The 21,182-nt window shown below is 43.5% G+C and overlaps 1 protein-coding gene across 1 annotated transcript; it reads right to left on the bottom strand.

Moving 5' to 3' along the window:
* Positions 1–7,664: 7,664 nt before the first annotated feature.
* LOC308369390 (GTPase HRas-like) lies at positions 7,665–13,119 on the bottom strand. Its single transcript, XM_080843805.1, has 6 exons — positions 12,994–13,119; positions 9,356–9,480; positions 8,975–9,153; positions 8,608–8,767; positions 8,099–8,222; positions 7,665–7,963 (listed from the first exon to the last, which is right to left on the bottom strand). Exons 2-5 carry the CDS (start codon positions 9,464–9,466, stop codon positions 8,103–8,105), a joined length of 570 nt encoding a protein of 189 aa, XP_080699931.1. The 5' UTR covers positions 9,467–9,480; positions 12,994–13,119; the 3' UTR covers positions 7,665–7,963; positions 8,099–8,102.
* Between the last annotated feature and the right edge of the window lie 8,063 nt (positions 13,120–21,182).

Raw genomic sequence — 21,182 nt, 5'->3', positions numbered from 1 at the left:
GCTACAGCAAAGCATGTAATATCACAGCCTACTTACTTATCCCAAACTCAAAACAGAATGCATGTTTAGCAAGAGCTTGCAAACCATGGCCTGACCAGGATCATGAAACAAAGTTTTCATTGGCTGTGTAAACTCACCGGAACAACAACAAAAAAGAGTATGAGTTGCAATGCAGAAATAGGGGTACTGCATAGTGATGCGTTATATGACCGCAGCAAAGAGTGCAAGAATGACCATTGACGGATTGTGAAATCAAGGGCCCGGCATAAAATCTTCCTGGGCACTCAAACTCACGGACACGTGCAGAGCAACAAGCAACTCATAGTCCAATCACCTTGTGTTTACGTGACATTTAATACTTGCTAGATACCTTAATAGAGCTAGATTGACTGCGGGAGCCACATCACATCAACACATGATGCAATAAGATGTATGAATGGGCCATGGGCAGTAGCTGTGTCTGTTCATCTTGTTTCTGCTGCTACTGCCACTAACCCAGTTAATCCAGTCACAACCAGTCAAACTACAGTACATTGGCTTGCTTAACGTAATATAGTGTAATTTAAATCACCTTAATTTAATTTAATTTACTATTTCTAAAATTTTAATAAATATGCTTGTGTCCAAAACCTGTTTTTGTTCCAGTGCAAGTCAAGGCATGGTAAAACATTATAGAGACATAATCTGCATAATTATAGATGGACATTCAGTTATCACCACGATACACCTAAGTAGGCTATAACATCTTCATTAGACTTTTTTGAAGGGAAAATGGATATTTCAAATCTGAAGATCTTCAATTACTACCAGAGGCCCTCAGGTCAATAACCAACCCCAAACTGCATGTTTTCAAGAGAAAGCATTAATGTCTCCGCACTAGAGGTACCATTTGCTTTCAACTCTGCAGCTGACAGACACAGTCCATGCCAGGCTCATTAATTCATCCTCTGTAAGAAAAGCAAAACACTCATGCCCTCAGCCTGAGATAGTTTTTCTTATATTTGCCACACATTTATTGCTCCATCTAGTGTCATACTTTGGTATTTAATTTAGTTATGTAAGCTACTCATAACTCACATTACAGAGGGGGGGGGGGGGGGGAATGCTACAGGTAAGTATCCAGAAGCAACACCAGTATGTCATAAATGTTCCCAAGATGCGTGGAAGGTGGTCAGATTAAATATAAAAATATGATATTTTCTGAATATTCTCAATGGAATCCTTCAGTAACACCTCCATTCAGTGGTGGATATGATAGACATCAAACAACCAAGATCAAGACTAAGACAACTAAGGTCTATAACATTGATCAATAGATTTGAGGGAACCGGAACATTTTTAATTAGCTCGTTCACAGAGCAATATGACATCTGATCACAACCGTAAAAATCAGCTCATTTTGCCATTGCTTTAACATTGGTAGGTGACTGACAGGCACCGTTTTCATGCAATTATTTGAAAAGAATTTTTTTTTTTCAAATCAAAGTATTTTGAGTTAACTGATGGAAACAGTTGCAGTCCCAAACAGCCAATCCATTCATGCCAGTGATGCCATCAAGAGTCAGATAAGTCAACATCTTAAAACGTAATGAAAGACCAAAACTACATTTAACATCGATGGCAAATGTGAAGAATAATACAAAATTACACCAAACTAAATAAAATTATGAAGTCCAAAGGTACTAAAATAAACTAAAACCTACATGCCATTTGGTGTTTGCTTGATAATCAGGTGAGCTTCATGAAGTGATCAGTCTGTGATTGGTGGATGCAAATTGCTTCCAACATAAAGGCTGCCTTCACCATTCAGCCACAATTGAGTGCTCTGGTTTTTGTGTTCTTTGACAAGACGGCAAAGCTGGTTTCAACACTCATGCAGGATGAGGGGCTTCACTGGATTAAACTCTGGGTAAGTTTCTGTTATGGGTGAGTGGTGATGTCAGAATGGAGTGTGGTTTCTTTAATTGTGACTTTCTGTGTGGTCTTATTTAATGAATATGTTTGTCTAATTTCACAGAATTGCTTTGCTGATTCTGGTGTTTGGAGTGTACAGTGAACGGATTGCAAGTGGTAAAGATTTTGTATTTCTACCCATGCAATTGTGTGAAAGATTGTCTTTGTTTAAGAATTGACAACCAGCAACTTTTGTTTTCCCTTGGAAGGTTATATGTTTAACTCCCCTGGCTCTACAAAAGGAGGAAGAGGTGCAGATACCCCATACCTTGGCAGTTCTAATGAAAATAAGCTACTTCAAGCTGGACCTAGTCAAAGGGGCAGCATATATTCGCCTTCTGCTGGTAATTCTCAGACCACATACAGTGGATCATACCAACCACTTCAGGGCAGACCATCCCTGGTGACTAGGACCCAGACTGGGCAGAGTGGGTACAAGCCATATATCCTTTCCCAACCAGCTCATGCTGGAAAGGAACCCATGAAGAGCAGCTACCAGTCAGACTACAATAGATACTCTGGTTCTGTAAAAGGAGGAAGTGGTTCCAGCAGTGGCTTTTTTAGCCCAGCTCCACAATCAGAAGCAACACCTGCCCAAAGAGGAAGTGCACTCCCTAGTGCAGCTATTGGAGGTTCACATTCAAAATACACAACCTCCTTCCAGCCTTCAGTGGGCAAGTATAAACAAGACTCCCCTTCAAAGCCTTCCCAGACTGGACTGTCTAGTCAAAGTGGCTATAGTCCATACCAGGTAAATCATAACCAAGTGACTGAAACCAAGCCCAGTGGTCCTATTTACAAGCCTGTGTCTTTCTCTAAACCTGCCCAGACTAGCTACCAGCCTATAGCCTCCCAGAGCATTGTCAAATCTCCGTCTGAGCCAGGGCAAAGTTCCTCCCAGTCTTTAAGTCAGTATAGTTCTGGAAGAGTTGATCAGCTTAGAAATGGCTACAAGCCAGGTAGCTATGGACAATATGCTAACAACCGTATTCAAGGTAGCAGCTTGCCCAGCCAAAGTAACGTTAAGCCAGCGCAGAGCCATCACAGCAATCCTGTGCAGAACTACCAGCAAACTCTGAGCAGCTCAAAACCAGTAATTGTAAGAAAGCCAACTCCCTATAGCCAACTGCCTGCTCAGCCAGTTCAAGAAGTTGGCAAACCTTTGCCTCAGAGCCACTCTGTGCCATCCACAAGCTCCTTTCAGAGCTCTAGCCAGGCTTCCTGGTCTCCTCAAACGACCTACAATCCCAAACAGGGCAACTACCAGCCATCCCAAAATCAATGGAAGCCACAAGCTGCATCTAGACCTGCCAGCACTGTCAAATCTCCGTCTGAGCCAGGGCAGAGTTCCTCCCAGTCTTTAAGTCAGTATAGGTCTGGAAGAGTTGATCAGCTTAGAAATGTCTACAAGCCAGGTAGCTATGGACAATATGCTAACAACCGTATTCAAGGTAGCAGCTTGCCCAGCCAAAGTAGCGTTAAGCCAGCGCAGAGCCATCACAGCAATCCTGTGCAGACCTACCAGCAAACTCCGAGCAGCTCAAAACCAGTAATTGTAAGAAAGCCAACTCCCTATAGCCAACTGCCTGCTCAGCCAGTTCAAGAAGTTGGCAAACCTTTGCCTCAGAGCCACTCTGTGCCATCAACAAGCTCCTTTCAGAGCTCTAGCCAGGCATCCTGGTCTCCTCAAACGACCTACAATCCCAAACAGGGCAACTACCAGCCATTCCAAAATCAATGGAAGCCACAAACCGCATCTAGTCCTGTCAGCACCCAGAAACCAGCATCTCCAGCTAAGCCAGTGCAGAGCCGTTGGCCAGCACTGAACAAGCCACCTCAGACAATGTTCAGCCAAGTTCAGAACTGGTATCAACCATCCACTCTAGTTTCTAGTGGTGGTTCTTTTGCCAAACCTGAACAGAAGCATCAGACTTCCCAATCACAGGGTACCTACCAGCCATTCCTAAGTAGATTCTCAGGTGGCTCTGTAGCCCCCAATGCAGAGGGTGTCCACAAGGGAAATTCAGCAAATCCAGTCCAGCGTGGGCGTGAACCGTCTTCTACAGTTTCTAGTGTTAATGTGTATTCTAGACCTGTGCAGAACCTTCAGAGACTGAAACCAGCACAAAGCAATTTCCAGTCCTTTCACAGCCACTTCCCTGGTCGTGGCGCAGCCCAACCTACTGCCAGTGCTCGGAAACCAGTCCCCCAAAGCTGGCTTCAGCCGTCTCCTCAAGCCTCCTCCAATCCTAACTACTCTAAACCTGGGCAGAGCCAGGAGACCTCCAAACCAGTTCAGGTTAACTACCAGTTCCAGACTGGCTCAGTGTTCAAACAAACTCCGAACACCCAGGAGTTACCATCTCCAGCCAAGTCGGTCCAGGGCTGGCGTCAACAATCTCCAATTTCTCACAGCGCTCAATCCCCCAGATACACTCATGTGCAGAATAACTACAACCAATTCACAAATGGCTTCACCGGCAAAACTGTGGCCCAGCCTTCAAGTAGCTACAAGCCATCTGTACCAGTCAACTATGACCAGACTAGATTCAGTCCGAATCAGAGCAACAGGCCTACTACCACCCAAAGTGCAGTTCAGCAAGCGCGCAGCAATTTTGCCACAGCTCCTGGTAGTTTTCAGCCAGTTCAGAGCTGGCCAAAGCCAGAGGTTACAGCCCAGTCTCGCAAACTTCAGGCGCCATCGTATCCACATAATCCAGTCCAGAGCAGTTGGAAACCAGGCTCTGGGTGAAAAATGCTTAAAGGCTTAGGTATGTTGGATTTTAAGTATTTTTTCCTGATGTCTAGTTGCTCATGGCTTTTTTTGTGTGTATTGTATTAACTTTGCCTTTCCTCTCTTCTAGGCATGGTTGCTTGTAATGACTCTTCAATAAACTTGTTTGAATACATATACTTGTGGTGTTTTTGTAAAAGCTTGGTAAGGGTGACTTTACTGTTGGCCATTACCAATGGAAACCTATTATAGTGGACAAGACAACCTTTAGTGTAGGTTTGCTGTTCCAGTGTTTCTTCTGCCTGCCATTTCTGCACTGCTTTAGGGATGCTCCTGTATGCTTTGATTTTACCATGAGAGTTGGGAGGACGAGAACAAATAAAGCAGGTACATGCATTTAAATGTTAAAGTTACATCCTTTAATTCTGCTCTCCACTCAAGCGTAGAGGCAGATAATAATAGCAGCAGAAACAGTAGTAGGTAGTGGGTCATATGTTTTCCAACCTCAAATTAGGTGAAACACAAGTTTTTAGAACTGACACAAAGGAAAGCAAAAACCACCCTTAGATGGGTAAGAAGGAACGGATAACAAAGGCTTTTCATTATGACAGTTCCTGACAGCAGTCCAACATTCAGTAAAGTAATACAAAGCACTCAAGTGTCAATTTGATGATGGTAGTATACAAGAAACATTAGTAAGAACAGAGGATCATATTCACATTTAAAATGCTCAGTTAAAGATTCTGCTGTTTTCTGTTTCATACTTTACTTTAATGTTCTGAGTCATCTGATCTGATTTCCAAATCATGCTAAAACCAAGTGGCCAGCGAGGGGTTTTTTTTTTTTTTTTTTAAGAGAAACAATAACAGTACACAATGGCTTTCTTTTAAACGCATGGTGTACCTTTTAGAAATACAAAAATGTTTCAAGTCATTTAAAACAAAATGAATGATTACAAGAAACAAAAACAGAAAAACACCAAATACAAAACCTCTATTGGAAAGCATTATCCAGATACTAGCCAATAAACTGAACATTGTACGTTTTTAACCAGGGTAAACAAAAGTGGTTAATTTGATTTGAATAAAAACAGCTTTTAAATTTCTAAAAGGTGGTTTGGGCAAAAGGAAGTAGGCTCAAGCACAATGGGCTCATGATTACCATCTTCAGTGAAGCACAAAGGTCAGGGAATCTGCCATAACAAGGAAGAACTGACGAGATGACACATGCGCGCACACAAACACACAAATTCCCATAACCTCTGAAGTATAGGATTACACCAAGACACTAGATTTGGAGGTAAAGAAGTCATGATTAAATCTGGTCTCAGGGTTTCCTTAACGTTAACATTTGAAGAGAAACCCCTCTTTTGTTAAATGAGTGAATGTTAGTTCACTTCTACAATGGTTTTGCTAAATTACCCTTAGAGGAAATGTAACCTTGTTTCACCATTTCAGAGTACATGAATAAAAAAAACTAGACAGTTCCAAATCTCTGTAAAACGCTGTCATTTTTAAAGATTCATGCTACTTAATGGCAATAAACACTCGGTGGTCTCCCTTATCATTCTCCTGTGTTTATCAATAAACCCAACCCTGAAAACAGACCACTCTGGTAAAATCCTTATAACAGGATGTTAACCAGTACCGGCACAACAAACATTTGTTATTTGACAAAATAATCATTATCATCTGTGGTCTTTCTTTCAGCCACTGCTCAACGTTGGTTGCTGTGTCAGTAAGTCATATGGACAAAGTGAAATCCAACAAAAAAAAAATCAGCCATGACTTTTTCTAGGCTGCCATGCAGGAGAGAGAAAACAAGAGAATGCCTTGCCATTCAGGAGGATATATCAGCACTATCAACAAAGACACCAAGAGAACCATTTTAATACATATTCTTTCAATCAAGGTAAATCATTCTGTCTCACACTATTTCCTATTGGAGATGGTGAGCATTTCAGAGATGGAGAGAAGTGGGACACCTGATACACTCATAACACCAAGAAAGGAGCATGGTAAAAACAAACACACGGTACATTTAACACTCCTCTAATATTAAAATTAAGTATCAATACAATACCTGTCAGGTCTGTATGCCAATAAATTCACACATTATCCATTCATTCTGAACCTATGCATAGCACAGTGATGGCTGGAAACACACAAGAAAACCATTTTAGATTCTGCCTAATATGCCAGTCCTTTCGTATAGCCGTACTGACTCTAGAAGGGACATAACATGTGTCAAGGTCTCTACACAGGCACACGTTAAAAAGAGGAAAAACAGCACTGCCTGGATGGTGATAAACACTGAGTTCCAGAGAATTAGATTTCAGTATTAGTAAACCTGTCATTCCGATGACCAGTCTTTCACTGCACTGCGTTATTTCCGGGAATAGAGTGAGGAGCTGTGTGGTCAGTGTGCCAAAAGACTCACACACGCTTATTTATCCACCCATGAGAAGAAGTCTTCCACAAAATATGGTAATGAGTCTTTGCAGGCTTTGCGTGAGAGCATTTGGATATGTTTCCCACAAGGCATTGTGTTCAGACAATAACAAATAATTTTAACTACTCACAGTACCTTTGAATTTAAGTTAAAAAAAAATACTATTGCACTGAGACTTACATTTAACTCACTGCATATAAACAATCACAACATGTCCTATTTTTAGGGATAATGCTCTAGTGTGTGGGAGGGAGATCTGTGGGCACTTGGACCGCACACGCACTTACGCAAGCAGGTACACACACGTACACACGTTCACACGTGTACACACACACACACACACACACACACACACACACACACACACAATCTCCTCTGAAGCAGCTAGTTATTATTACACTGCAGATCAATCACCCTCAGTGGTGGAGTGTGACCATCTTCTTCCAAATACATTTAAATAAAACAAATTAAAATAAGAAGAAAGGCAAATAACAAAGCATTGACTCGCCGTCTACAAGTCCGCCTCAAATAAATCAAATCTGTGTGTAGCATTCAGGGGCGTAGCCAGGGCTAGCCCAGTGATGAGACCGCAGTGGTTAAGGCCTGATTCTGTACGTGCTTCAGTCTCGGCTGTCCCTCAAGGACAACCCTGAAGGCTGTGGGAGCCTCCGGCAAATGGGTTCAAACTCAGGCTCAGGCTCGCAGGCGTCTGTGTGCGACGCTGAAAAGCTGCCCCCTTTCCGCAGTATGTCACCGGAGGTGTGGCATGTGAGGTCCATTTAGCTGCTCTGCTCCTAAATTCTGATCCGCGGGGGCCCACGATGGCTGCAAAGAGAGGGCAACAGGTCAGGTGTGAGGCTAGTTTCATACAAGATGCAAGGCCACACAGACAGACAGACAGACCAATTCACTTTCCCTGTGCGATGCACACAGTTTATTTATCACAAAATAACCGGTCACCTGGTCATGACAATACACAGCGACACTTGAAGCAGTCTTGTCCGTTGTCATCAGGCGGGTTGAGCTTCCTCAGTTTGTGCTGCCTGATCTCTCTCACCAGGGTGTAAAAGGCGTCTTCCACTCCCTGCACAACACACACACACACGCACGCACAATTTTCAATTCTATTGCACTTGTTAACACAGACCTACATGCATCTTACAAAGGGCAAAGAAACTGGTTCATACAGAGCACACCCCTCATACCAGGGTGTAGAGCGCATTCTTCACCATTCCACATACCAACCCATTCACTGCCTCACCAATTCACACAGACATAAAACCCTATAGAACACAACTCTAAAACACTTTCCACAATATAGGCTATTAGATAATGCCACATGCCCCCTCTGCACTGTCCAACATCAGCCCACAGAACTAATTCTCAATCCTCTCCTATAACACTGCGTGGAGACAACATGAGTAAATGTGTCTGTGCTTGGCTCAGTAAAAGATGTGGGTGTGCCATACCTGTCGGGTCTTTGCAGAGGTCTCGATGTAAGGGATGCCATAGCTGCGGGCGAGCTCCTGGGCCTGACGCGTGTCCACTGTGCGCGATGGCAGGTCACACTTATTGCCCACAAGCACCATGGGCACATCGTCTGAATCCTTCACCCGCTTTATCTGCTCCCTGTGCACACACAAAACGTTTGAGTGCATCATCATGACAGCCTCATACTTCCAACCCCACATTTCAGATTCTGAAGGTTTATTCAATTCCACTACCTGGCATTCCTTCAAATGGATTTTAGCTGCTGCTTAATAGGTTGATCAGTCCTGTTGGGACTGTTATGGGCTTGGATTCCACTTCCCTCCCTCAGTGTTAACACAGACCCACCTGTACTGGTGGATGTCCTCAAAGGACTTGGTGTTGTTGATGGCAAACACACACAGAAAACCCTCGCCGGTCCTCATGTACTGGTCCCTCATGGCGCTGTACTCCTCCTGACCTGCAGTGTCCAAGATGTCCAGAAGGCACGTCTCCCCGTCAATCACCACCTGCTTTCTGTAGGAGTCCTGTCAACACATGCCCCACAAAGCCACGTCCCAAAGAGGTATGAGCATTCCTCATTTACAAATATATTTTGTATTATAATTTTTCTGACACATTCTTCAAGTATATAGCCGTGAATAAAATCCCACAAGTCAAGCACATAAAGACACGAGTTGATACTATCTAGAACAACACAGGCAGTTAGAGAAAAGAAGCAGGTCTTACCTCAATAGTGGGATCATATTCATCGACAAAGTGATTCTGAATGAGTTGAATGGTGAGTGCACTTTTGCCCACACCTCCTGCCCCCACCACCACCAGCTTATACTCGGTCATCTTCACAACACCAGCTGTGAGGAAAAGAGGGGAAAAGGACAGAGAGAGAATGACTATTTGAGCCAGAAGGGGGTTTTCCCATGCTGGGTAAACCCCTAATATTCCAGGTAACATCAACACAAAATATTTAATTAGCAGGCAAACAAAGGATCTATTGTGGAAGTCCATAAGTTCAAAACTAGTTCAAAGACTACTGTGCCAGATATGCAAGATATGGCCATTGAGTGCTTTCATAGAGGTTACTGTCTGTAATGACACCTGAAGATTTGATCTGGCACTGTGAATTGAAAGCCAACACATGCTGAAGCAGTCAAAGCTGCCACAGTGAAGGTATTATCACATCTTCCTCTTGGAATGATTAAGCAAAGTTCTAGACAGTAGCGCACACATGAGAACAGCTCAGCTTCAGCTCAAGGGCAACACTTGGAACTGGGAGCGACATATGACAAAGTACAAAAACAACACACACACACCCATGAAAAGAGGCTGTGGAACGTTGCACAACATTGTGCTGACGCAAACGTTCTGTTCCACACTGCCTTTGCCACCACTTCCTGGACTGTCCTTGGCAACTGCTCACCTTTGCTGCTGTTGCTACGACAAAATGAAGCTATTCGAGTGGAGTGACGCACACGCGACACAAAACAAGCTCTTTGAGCAGCCCACAGTCGAGGCCACCCACACACCTCCACAGGGTTTTCCCTATACTGCTGAAACTAGTGCTCCGATAATGAACAGCAGTGGAAAACAGGGCAGGTGACGACAAGGAACTTGAGTTTTATAGCTGCTTCCTTCACATTTACAAAGGCCCCATGTACAGCTCCATACAGCTGTTGAGTGTGTTATGGGGGTCAGAGTCCCTATAGATTTGTGTGATTCTGTTTTGGAATGACATATCTGTTACTGTGTTTACGCATCACGGAGGAAACAACAACAACAACCGCACAAATCAGACAAAAACCTGCTGCTGAGGTCAATGGAAAATCAGAGCTAGTTAAAGACAATCAGAAGTTAATCATCTATGTGACTTATTGAGGAAAAACTATGCACCCAGGCCATATTAACAACCATTTCCTCCTATGCCAAGACCCACAATTTAACCTCAGGGCATTGTGAGCATATTCAGTGGACAGGTATATCCACATCACCTGCTACTACCAGATTATATCTCATCTGAGTTTTCACTAGGACTGTTGTATTGAAACTTTGAAATGATAGACTCTCATTGGACCTTGTTTCTGACTAGTAAAATACTACATGTGCTACTGGAAGCTGCTTATCCAGACCCGCCCAATTTTACTCTGGCTGTTGTTTAAAGTTAAAACAAAATAGATCATCACAACACCTCTTACACTCAAACACACCCATATGAAGGATATGTAGAACACAAATCACTGGAGAGAAATATGCGGTCTGGAAAACGACAGGGGAAAAGTATAGGGTCACGGACAGTCAGTGCATGGTGCGCATTACGCAAATTCCGTCATCTGCGCAGACTTGTGTGGGTAGACTGCGCATGGGCATGCAAAATCACTGGCTCAGGGTCAAAAGAAAACTAAATCTATTCACGGTATTTACTCATTTAGCAGACGCTTTTAAGCAATGCAACTTGCAGCACAGCTCTACATTTTCATTAGCGTGTTTGCTCCCTGGGCATAAAACTATGGAAGACCTGCTGATAAAATGAGAGATTCATTTATTTCATGCTTCAGCTAATCTAGTTGATTAGCTTACCAGCAACAGTATTTTAAGAAAGGTAGCAATTGCCAGAGGAGTCAACTGTTATGAAGGGGCAGAGAAAACTATAGACCTATAGATTGCCGTAGATTCACACAACATAGAGATAAGATTTCAAACGCTGTGATTGAGCTTTAGCGCTGAGAGGTGTCCGCAACAGCAAAAATAGTATACTTTGGAGACACCTGGGTGCTTGTCTGTGTCTTCAGAAGTATTCTTGAGGCCTTACATCCACACAGATACACCCCTAAAAGCTGAGTGTGAAGCCCTCGGTTTCCAACACTTACCAGGATCTATGTGGGCAGACTTAACACCATATACACAAAACACTCAAGACCCGGTCATTTAGATCAAATTCTCCATTACTGTGGCAAACTTCCATTGTTTACTTGATAATAGGCTATGTAAGATATCAACCCAGAATTCCTGTCTGGGTTGCTGAGATGTTTCTAGTATCATCAACAGATCAGCCATGGCTATTGGACAGATCATGACCTGGGAATTTGCACATAAGAAAGGTTGTACACCTTGTTACACCTGCTGTACACCTATGTCTACAACATCATAACTTCCCTTACTTTTTGGGTACAGTGACCTCAAAGGTTTGATCCATTTTGATTCAGTTGCAATTAAACCCAGCACCCAGGTCATGCAGCTGATTTAAGATATAATAAATAATACACATCACTGTAAGAATTTCTCATCCAGCTTCAAACATGAATTGGTGGATACAGTGTATAGGAGACAGGTCTTTGGGTCATAGTTACTCAGCTTTGAGATGTTGTTTTGAAAAAGTCACTGAACACACACTGAGCAGGTGTAATAAACGAAGCATTCGCTGGTATTTCTGTTTGCGTGGTTGTAGGCTATGTCTGTGCAGACCCGGTTGTGGGTTGGGAGTGGCCTCTCTGACAGGGAATTCTGTGTGCTTGTAGATCTGTTGATTCAATTACCTAACTGAAATGACAGAGGCCTATTGACAAATCTACCATCGCTCGTCATTCCGAGCTTATTATTAGGGTCACAAACAGAAACATTTTCGCAACAAGTTTACTGAAAGGTACATTTGAGCAGCGAAGTCTACACGATTACTGGAAAAAACATGCTATTTTCGGCTGCAATATTATACACAATGTACAGACCTACACAGGCAGACAGGGACTGCGTTGCTGTTTTTTTTTTTCAACAGTCGAGTGCTACAATGTTTAGTTGACCTGTTACGGGGCGTCACCCCTGCAGCTAAATACAAGCAACAGGAAGGCGAGGCCAGATGCCTAACATCTTGCTCTGGTCGGAGATTTTTTTGCTCCAAAATGTCAGTTATTTAAGACTATTAGAACAGCCTCAGTAATCTTAATCCAGCTAAACAAATCTAACTAAGGAGACGATGCTTTAGCAAACCTCAACCAACACATCAAGGAAACTGTAATGACATCATTTGATTTTTTTTCCCGACTGGCACGTAAACAATGTGGCTAATTTCAATCGGGTGAGGAATTTTCGTAGTTGGGAGGCAACAAAGACTCTAAAAGTGAAACGAGACGTGGTAAACAAACGTACACAAGTTCAAAAACTGCTAGCAGGGACAAAACGATGTGCCGTAGTGTCCAAATGATAACGGCAGCTGTGATTTGGGCGAGTAGTGAGGTTTTGGTAGCATCCATAGACCAATGATCAAACATTAAGTTCACTATAGCCGTATGTTGCTCCGAATGGAAAATACTGTCATACCAGAACCCACCAGACACCACAAGTTTCTGATTAAAACGAGAAAACATTTCACTACTTACAAAAACACGACGTTGTCGATGTCCTCGAGGACAGAACGTGATGAGAGAATATAGACAATCGCTCGGGCCGTGTTGCACTCTTTTTAGCGCATACTGGGCGACGCCGTGATATTATTATTATTTCTTTCTCTTACCATTCACACTACGTGCTTTTCGCCGTTTTCAGCAGTGTAACTGCCGTCATTTCTCTACGGTAGCTTGCAACCCGTGAGTTCGACGGCGCTGGCAAGAAAGCAGAGCACCCGGTGAGGTCAGAGTAGAATGCAGCGAACAATGTGCAGCGCGCAGGGGAAGGCGGGACTGAGCGCGTAACCGCAGCCCACGCCCAAACTCATCAACAGTGAAAAGTGTGGCGCACAGGCCTGTGACGGTACTGTCTCTCCCACTGTCTCTCCCACCGTCTCTCCCAGGCCTATGCGTGGTAATGACTTAAAGAGAATGCACTATTCATTGAACTCAAAAAGACACATCTGGATTACAGGAATTTAAGGGATACATCTCAATAGAATTTAGCCCCTTTATTAAATGCAGACTCGCTCCACTTTGCATTAGGATTCTACAGCTGATATCAAGACACACATACACACACACACACACACACACACACACACACACACACACACACACACACACACACACACACACACACACACACACACACACAACCACACACACACTATATATCTATCTATCGTGACTGTTATGTAGATAGCTCCCATTATTTGGTGTGCTCCATGTTAATGTTCAAATCTAAAAATGTGTCTGTGTGTAATAACCTGTGTTCATCTGTTTGCGTTATCTATTTTCCAGTAAATTTGTGTTTATCAGCGTATTTCCACCCTTAACTTTCTTGTAGAGCATACACCCCTAGCACTTTGCATGCCCTAATGTATCAGTTATCATTAGTAATCATTAATTGCTCTGAAGTCAATCCTTTGAGTTCCTTTGGTGGTGTCAGAAATAGGGACACCACCGCATAGATAATGGAAGAAGCAAAGGAAAAGAAAAATGGGGGGGTGAACCAACCAAAATATATAGCGTTAGCCTTTTGAGAAGAGCCATTGTCAGCTAGAGAGACGCCAGTGCACACCGCCTCCGCCAAGCTTGCCACAAGCTATGGAGTGACGCTGCCACTGCCACCATCGCCTGCTTCAGGTACCATGGGCACAAGTCTCTACCATTGAAGTCTTCACCCAGGTCGCCACGAGCGAGGGGTGGGGCTGTTACATCACTGCAGCCCGATCAGGACGCTGAGGACAATGTTGACTGTGGAAGTAGACGTGCTGTGAACGACTTATGTCAACGGAGCTGTGAGGAGATGGAGGCGATACAGAGAAATCCTCTGCGAGTGCTCCTGGAGCACTCAGCGCCCTCTTCGCAGCCATAGCACGCACACCACCCTGGTCCAGCAGGATATCAACACAGGAGATGCCCACCCCATCCGCTTTTGTTCACAGGCAGCAGCCGAGCAAAAGATTCAGGAACTGGCAGAGGCAGGCATAATTGATTCCAGCAGGAGCTTGTGGGCCTGCTGTCCTGGTCAAGAAGAAAGATGACTCCTGGTGTTTCTGTGTCGACTACCACTGACTTTATCAGTCACCCATAAAGACGCACTGCCACACATTGATGGTGTACTCGAATACATCTCTGGTTTAGTTCTCGATCTCTGCAGCGGCTACTGGCAAGTAGAGCTGACCGCAGAGGCATGGTCAAATACCGCATTCTCCATTGGTCAGAGGCTCTGGTAGAGCGTATGATGGAGAGAGTCCTGACTGATGTTCCCCAAAGTCGCAGCAAAGTCCCTCCTTGTGCACACTGCAGACTTTGAAGGACCTTGCTAACCTATGTGAAGAAATTACATCTGTTCAGGCGCGAGACAGTGTTCCCGGGCCCGGCACAGCAGGGTGTTTACTCATTCAGCAAAAATGGTAGTGGTGAGAGACTGAAGTGCTGTTCAAGAGAGCAACTGGCTGTTATCTTGGAAATACACTTCAGAGTCTACCTATATAGAACACATGTCCTGCTGGGCACTGATCCTGCTTCTCTCACCTGGCTCCTCAACTTCAAAGAGCTAGAGGGGTATCAAGACTCTGCAAGGCTACGACTTTGAGGTTTGCCATCAAGCTGGCCCCCTCACACCAATGCAGGCGCCATTTCTCGGCGGTTGTGTGAAGCAGAGCAGTACCGGCATTGAAAGCATCAGGAGGCTCAGGAAGCAGTGGTGGCTGCTGTGAGAGCCACCGCTCTGAGTAGTTACAGCAGGCTCCTCCACCCTGAGTAGTAACAGCTCCTCCACCCTGAGTAGTTACAGCAGGCTCCTCCACCCTGAGTAGTAACAGCTCCTCCACCCTGAGTAGTGACAGCACACTCCTCCACCCTGAGTAGTTACAGCACACTCCTCCACCCTGAGTAGTTACAGCACACTCCTCCACCCTGAGTAGTGACAGCGCCACCACCCTGAGTAGTTACAGCAGGCTCCATCACCCTGAGTAGTTACAGCAGGCTCCACCACCCTGAGTAGTAACAGCTCCAACATCCTTGAGCATTGAGCAGCAGCAAGCAGCAGATGGCAGCATTCTCCAGCCTTCAGCACCAGGCAACATTGACAGCGAATTGCAGATCATTGATCCCCAGCAACTCCAGCCAGAGCAGAGTCAAGACCCTGTCCCCTCTGGGGCTCAAGCCTGGGTGGGGGTGGGCCAGGGACCAGACTGGGCCTCTGTCTCAGCACTGGATACAGAGACCAAGACCCTCCGCTTACAGTGACCCTGTCCATGCAAGGTGGGCTGCTGTATCACCACTGGCCCTGGAGCCTCACTGCCCGTGCCCCAAGTTCTTCAGCTGGTCCAGCCCACTTCAGAACCGTCAAGACACACCATCGGCTTGGCTGGTAAGCAGCATAGGAGCGGTGAAGGGGACTGTACTTTCACCTTTCTTCTTCACCCTACACTAATACACTTCAGAGCCCCTGTCATCTGCATGAATGTTTGGATGACTGAGCAGTTGTGTGGTGTGTCAGTGGTGGACAGGACACTGAGTACAGGGAACTGGCGGACCACTCTGTGGCATGATGTGGGAGCAACTACTTTCTTTTAAATGTGGCAAAGATGAAGGAGATGGCTGTGGAATCGAGGAGGACCAGGACCATGAGCTGAACACTATTTCCAACCTAGAAGAAGAGGTGGATGTGGTGGAGTGCTATAGATACCTGGGTGTTCACCTTCACAACAGACTGGACTGTAAATGTAAAACTGAGGTTGTCTACAGGAAGGGACAGAGCAGACTCTATGTTTGGGTTAGGTCATTAGATCCTTTAGTATGTGCAGCAAGATGGTGCATATCTTTTACCAGTCTGTTATTGCAAGTGCAATTTTCTTTGCAGCTTTCTGTTGGGACAGAAGCATCAGAGACAGTGACAATAAGAAACTGGACAAGCTGATTAAAAAGGCTGGCTCTGTGCTGGGGACTGCTTTGGAGCCCGTAGAGTTGGTTGTCGAGAGAGGGATGTTGCCTAACTTGACTGCTCAATTGACACTTCACATCCCCTGCATGACCTACTGATCAGACAGGAGAGTGTTTTCAATGCACAATTCACATTCAACATTTAATTTGCGCAGTCAAAGCTATTTCTCAATAATTTTAATTTTATTAGGTTTATTTTTCTATTCATGAAGTAGTTTATATAATTTTTGTTAATAATGTGTTTCTTACACACCTCAGTGTCTGTTCTTGTGTCTGTTAGGTGTGTTTTGCGACTTTGAGTAAGTGTATTTTATTATTGACTGCTGCAATGCTGAAATTTCAACCTAAACATTAAACAAGTCAATCAATCATTTAAATGTTTAGAGGGGGTTATCTGAAAATCTAAAATTCAAATGGAGGGAAATTAATGAACAGCTGTTTATGTAGAGTACCCTGAATGGACGTGTGGTGCACTATTCTTTGTAATAGTGAAATAGGTACATCAGTTCCTGTGGGGCACTTTACCACTCCAGGGGATATCAGGGGAAAAAACACATAAATAATAGTAATTAAAGAGGAAGGAAAGAATGGGTGGTTTATCCCAAGGTTCCGTGTATTAAAAAAAAAATCAAGCTGTCAAGCGGTAACACACTTTTACTGCACACATTGAGGATAATCATTGCATTTCTGTTTACAGGTCAGCAACCATATGACATATTGGTGTAAAACACCCAACTGTAATGCCATGCAATTCAAAACAAATGACACTGATGAGGAAGCCGGAAACACTGTGGAATGTAAACTGTAAGTACTGTTTTGGAAAGGGATAATGCAATTAAGATGAGATGGAGCTACTTAATTAAACTGCACATCGTGTGATTATAGGGCCGGCCTTCAAACTGGCCGTCTGTTAATTATTTTTAAGAACATTTATGCAAGCCTGTTGTAGTACTTGTTGTGGTCAGAATGACGTTTTTTCTCTCTGTTGTGTGAATGTGGGTGTGTATGGTAATTGGGGCACACAAGTGTTGGTGATGGTGAGAATTGTGCCTTGGTGTGTGCACCTATGCGGGTGCCTACGGTAATAGAACAATAAAAAATAAACGCACTGGATTTCCGGACTTATGAGTCATTGTAGTTATTCCCATGCCTAAACAGCAAGCGCGTCTGGCAGGTTAAAGCATTCCCCAATACAGCCTCTGGACGACAATCAACAGAACAAGTAGTTGTCTACACTCTACAGTACTTCATTGTTGTATGTGCCAGCAGAGGGCAGCAAATGTACGTCTCTGAGTTCAGTCTAGTCCAATTGAGTTCAGTCAAGTTGGCGAGGGCTGGTTTATGAATTAATGAATTTCAGCTCTTACTTGTGGGTGCGAAGAGGGAAACGAATAAAGAAAGAAAGAGAGCGACAGAGAGAGAGAGAGAGAGAGAGAGAGAGAGAGAGAGAGGGAGAGAAAGAGAAAGGAAAGAAAGAGAAACTGCTGATCATACAGATTTTATCATCTTCATATGCTGCTTGCTTAAAAGATATTGACTGTTCTGCCTTTTCCCCATCGCCTACATTTGTATTATATTTTAAATAGTTTGGGAAAGAGGGACTTGAGAAAGATGGGCTGTTGTTCCTGTGTGGTGGCCCAACGACTTTAAACTCTCAGGCAATTCTTTCATTCTGACTATTGTTAACTCGTCCCTCAGACAAACAAGTCGCAAAGCTAAAAATAAGTTATCCATTTATTTGCATTTTTCTAAAATGTAACACATTTAACATGTTTCAATGTTCTTATGTACACCCTACAGTGGTCTCTCTTTCTTTTTTTCTCTCTCTCTCTCTCTCTCTCTCTCACTCACACACACACACACACACACTCTTTTTCCACTACGCTTGTTGTCTGTAGGTGAGGCACAGCAGCTTAGTCACATGACCTTTTGTGTGTGATCACAAAGCTGTTTGTCATTGGCTGCTCCTTTTGAAAGAGCATCTGTCTCCAAGGAGACACAATGAGGCAGCTCCCCTCTCCAAAGTCTTCTTTTCCTCCCCCTTTCACTGAATCATATCCCACTCTTTTTCACCTTACACTTTCCTCTGTTTACCACTCCACCCTCTCCACCCACTCCACTCCACTTCGACTGTGTTCCTCAGTGGCACCTAAGGGAGGTGAGTCAATGCAGCTCCATATACCTCTTTGGCTCAATTTAAATCTACTACTACTAAGTTGTGTCAATGATATTGTGTTCAATCAGTCTTAAAATAATGTAATGATTATATGGCCCTTTTTAAATGGAGTATTACAGTACATATCCACTAGGCTTACAAAGTGTAGGATCAACATAGTTGACTTTTAGGAAATTATATTTTCATGTTGTTATGGAATTTGCCTTTGGAGAGTCACACCGGATAGCTATAGACCTCATAATGGTGGGTGGATATAAGGCTGTGCCTCGCTTGTAGCTTTAATCAGGTCGTGTAGTATTGCATAGCGTTATGTACGCTTTCTGTGACCAGACAGGTCTTATGGACTGCATGTAAAATACAGAGTGTTTTTATTTGTGACAGCACATGGAGTGAAGTACTGGCCTTGAATCACCTTTCAAAGTACACCCGCTCATTCTGTTTCCTAATATCCCTCTATAAGTCCATGTGTCATAGCTTCACCTACATTATTATATAAAATGTACAATCGTTTTGTTGACACAGGGTTTCGTATCAATAACTGTAGTGTGACAGGCAAAGGTGATGTTAAACATCGTGGTGTATGCCAAAGTATTGGTCTGGTGAGACACCACGGTTTAGACTTCCTGGGTTTATCTGTGTTCCTCCACATGTGCCCATTTGAACCTGTCACTGTTGATAAGGTTGATAAGCAAACACGTGTATGTATACAGTAAATCTTTGGGATAGAAATAGAGAGAGAGATATAGACAAAGCAAGAGAGAGAGAGAGAGAGAGAGAGAGAGAGATAGACAAAGCAAGAGAAAGAGAGAGAGAGAATGTGGGTGTTTGTGTATGCATGCATTTGCAAGTGTTTGTTTTTAGTAAACAATCATTTTGTGCATGTAGATGACTCATTTCAAAAGATTCCTGCTCTGTAATTGGAGTGCTAATAACCTGCCCTTTGTCAGAGACAATGGAGATATTTGTGTTTGAATATTTGAATATGTGCCTCTTTGTGTGTGTGTGTGTGTGTGTGTGTGTGTGTGTGTGGGGGGGGGGGGATGATTACAAGTGTGTGTAGTGGGAGAGTACTTTTTTGGTGACATATCCTCACACAATAACTCACTTTCATAGCGTTATTCTCTCAAAAGAGAAAGAGAGAGAGACAGAGAGAGAGAGAGAGACAAAAATAAGAGAAAGGGGGCGGAGACAGCACACCCATTCCATTCTGTCCAGAGGAACAACTGAGCAAGGTGGGGTCATGACTGGAGCAGCCTGCAGGTATACACGTGTGGGTCAGAGAGAGAGAAAGCAGGGGGGAGAGAAACGTTTTGACATGTGCTGGACAGGACATGTCCTGTAAAATAATAGAGGTTGGTGGACACTGAGACAGGAACAGCTCTCTCCTATTCTCTATTGGGACACTCAGAAAGGCAGTCCTAGCTCTTGAAGTTGAACTGAACAGGCACTAACTTCACAGCTGTTAGTGACACGATCTCACTTATACTACGCTGTCGTGACAACCAGGACAGAGGACGCAAAGAATTCATCAAAAGGTGAGAGCAGAATTGTCATTACAGGAAATCCTTTCAATCTGTGGTCTCTACCTGTCTCTCTATTCTGTCTTCACCAGAAAATTACGAAAGGGTTAGAAGGTGTTATTTTTTTAATTGAGCAAGTGTGTTTGGGTGTGTGTGAGTGTGTGTGTGTGTGTTTTGTGCGTGTCTGTGTGTGTAGGTCTCGGTTTGAGCTTTCAAAGTCACAGACACTAAATCTGCCTTCCTCTAAGCTTCCACTTAACCATCCTCGTACACTTATTTGAGCTACATCAGAACACTGTGGTTGAAGTGAAGGCAGAAAAAGCTTGATCTGATGATGGACTTAAATTTGGACTATGAGATCACGTGTTCAAAGTCTATCTGTTTTTATGTTTTGTACAGTCAACTCTTGCGAGCACAGGGACATATTTATGAGTGAGTCAGGTTTTCAGGAGAATCAATGAGGAACAGTATCATAAACCGTGCACGACACACGAGAAGTTCTTCCTTCCTCTAAAGCATTGTTTTAATCCCCATTGTTATATTGTTAGCAGGTGTTATTGACATTCCGAATTTGAAATGACTTTGAAGGTTTGACTTCTTGAATTCTCCGCCCCTGTTCAAATCACATTGGCGCTCCAACTTTCAGCCAAGCAATCAAACGATAATCTGCACTGTTCAAAAAACAACCGTTTACTGCGTAACGTATTCCTTGAGAAGGGCAAAATGTAGGTCAGAATGTAGCTCTGTTTTACTCATACATGACAAGATAATAGCATAAAACATTTTATTCACAATATTTACTTAAGTTTCATTCCAAAACAGAAAAAAGTGCATATTGGGTTTTTTTTCTTTAGAAATTGTGTGCTTCCCAAACTACTCAACCTATTAGTTACATTTTCTTGTAGAATAGGCAAAACGTACACAATCACAACTATATATACAATTGTACAGAAATAATTAACATGACGCAGAAAGCTGACATAGCAGAAATCCTGAAATAGTGTTCTATATACTATATATTTCTCTCTCTC

The sequence above is a fragment of the Sprattus sprattus genome, assembly GCF_963457725.1.
Source record: "Sprattus sprattus genome assembly, chromosome: 8".
NCBI lineage: Eukaryota > Metazoa > Chordata > Actinopteri > Clupeiformes > Clupeidae > Sprattus > Sprattus sprattus.
This window is presented reverse-complemented; position numbering and strand designations above follow the sequence as displayed.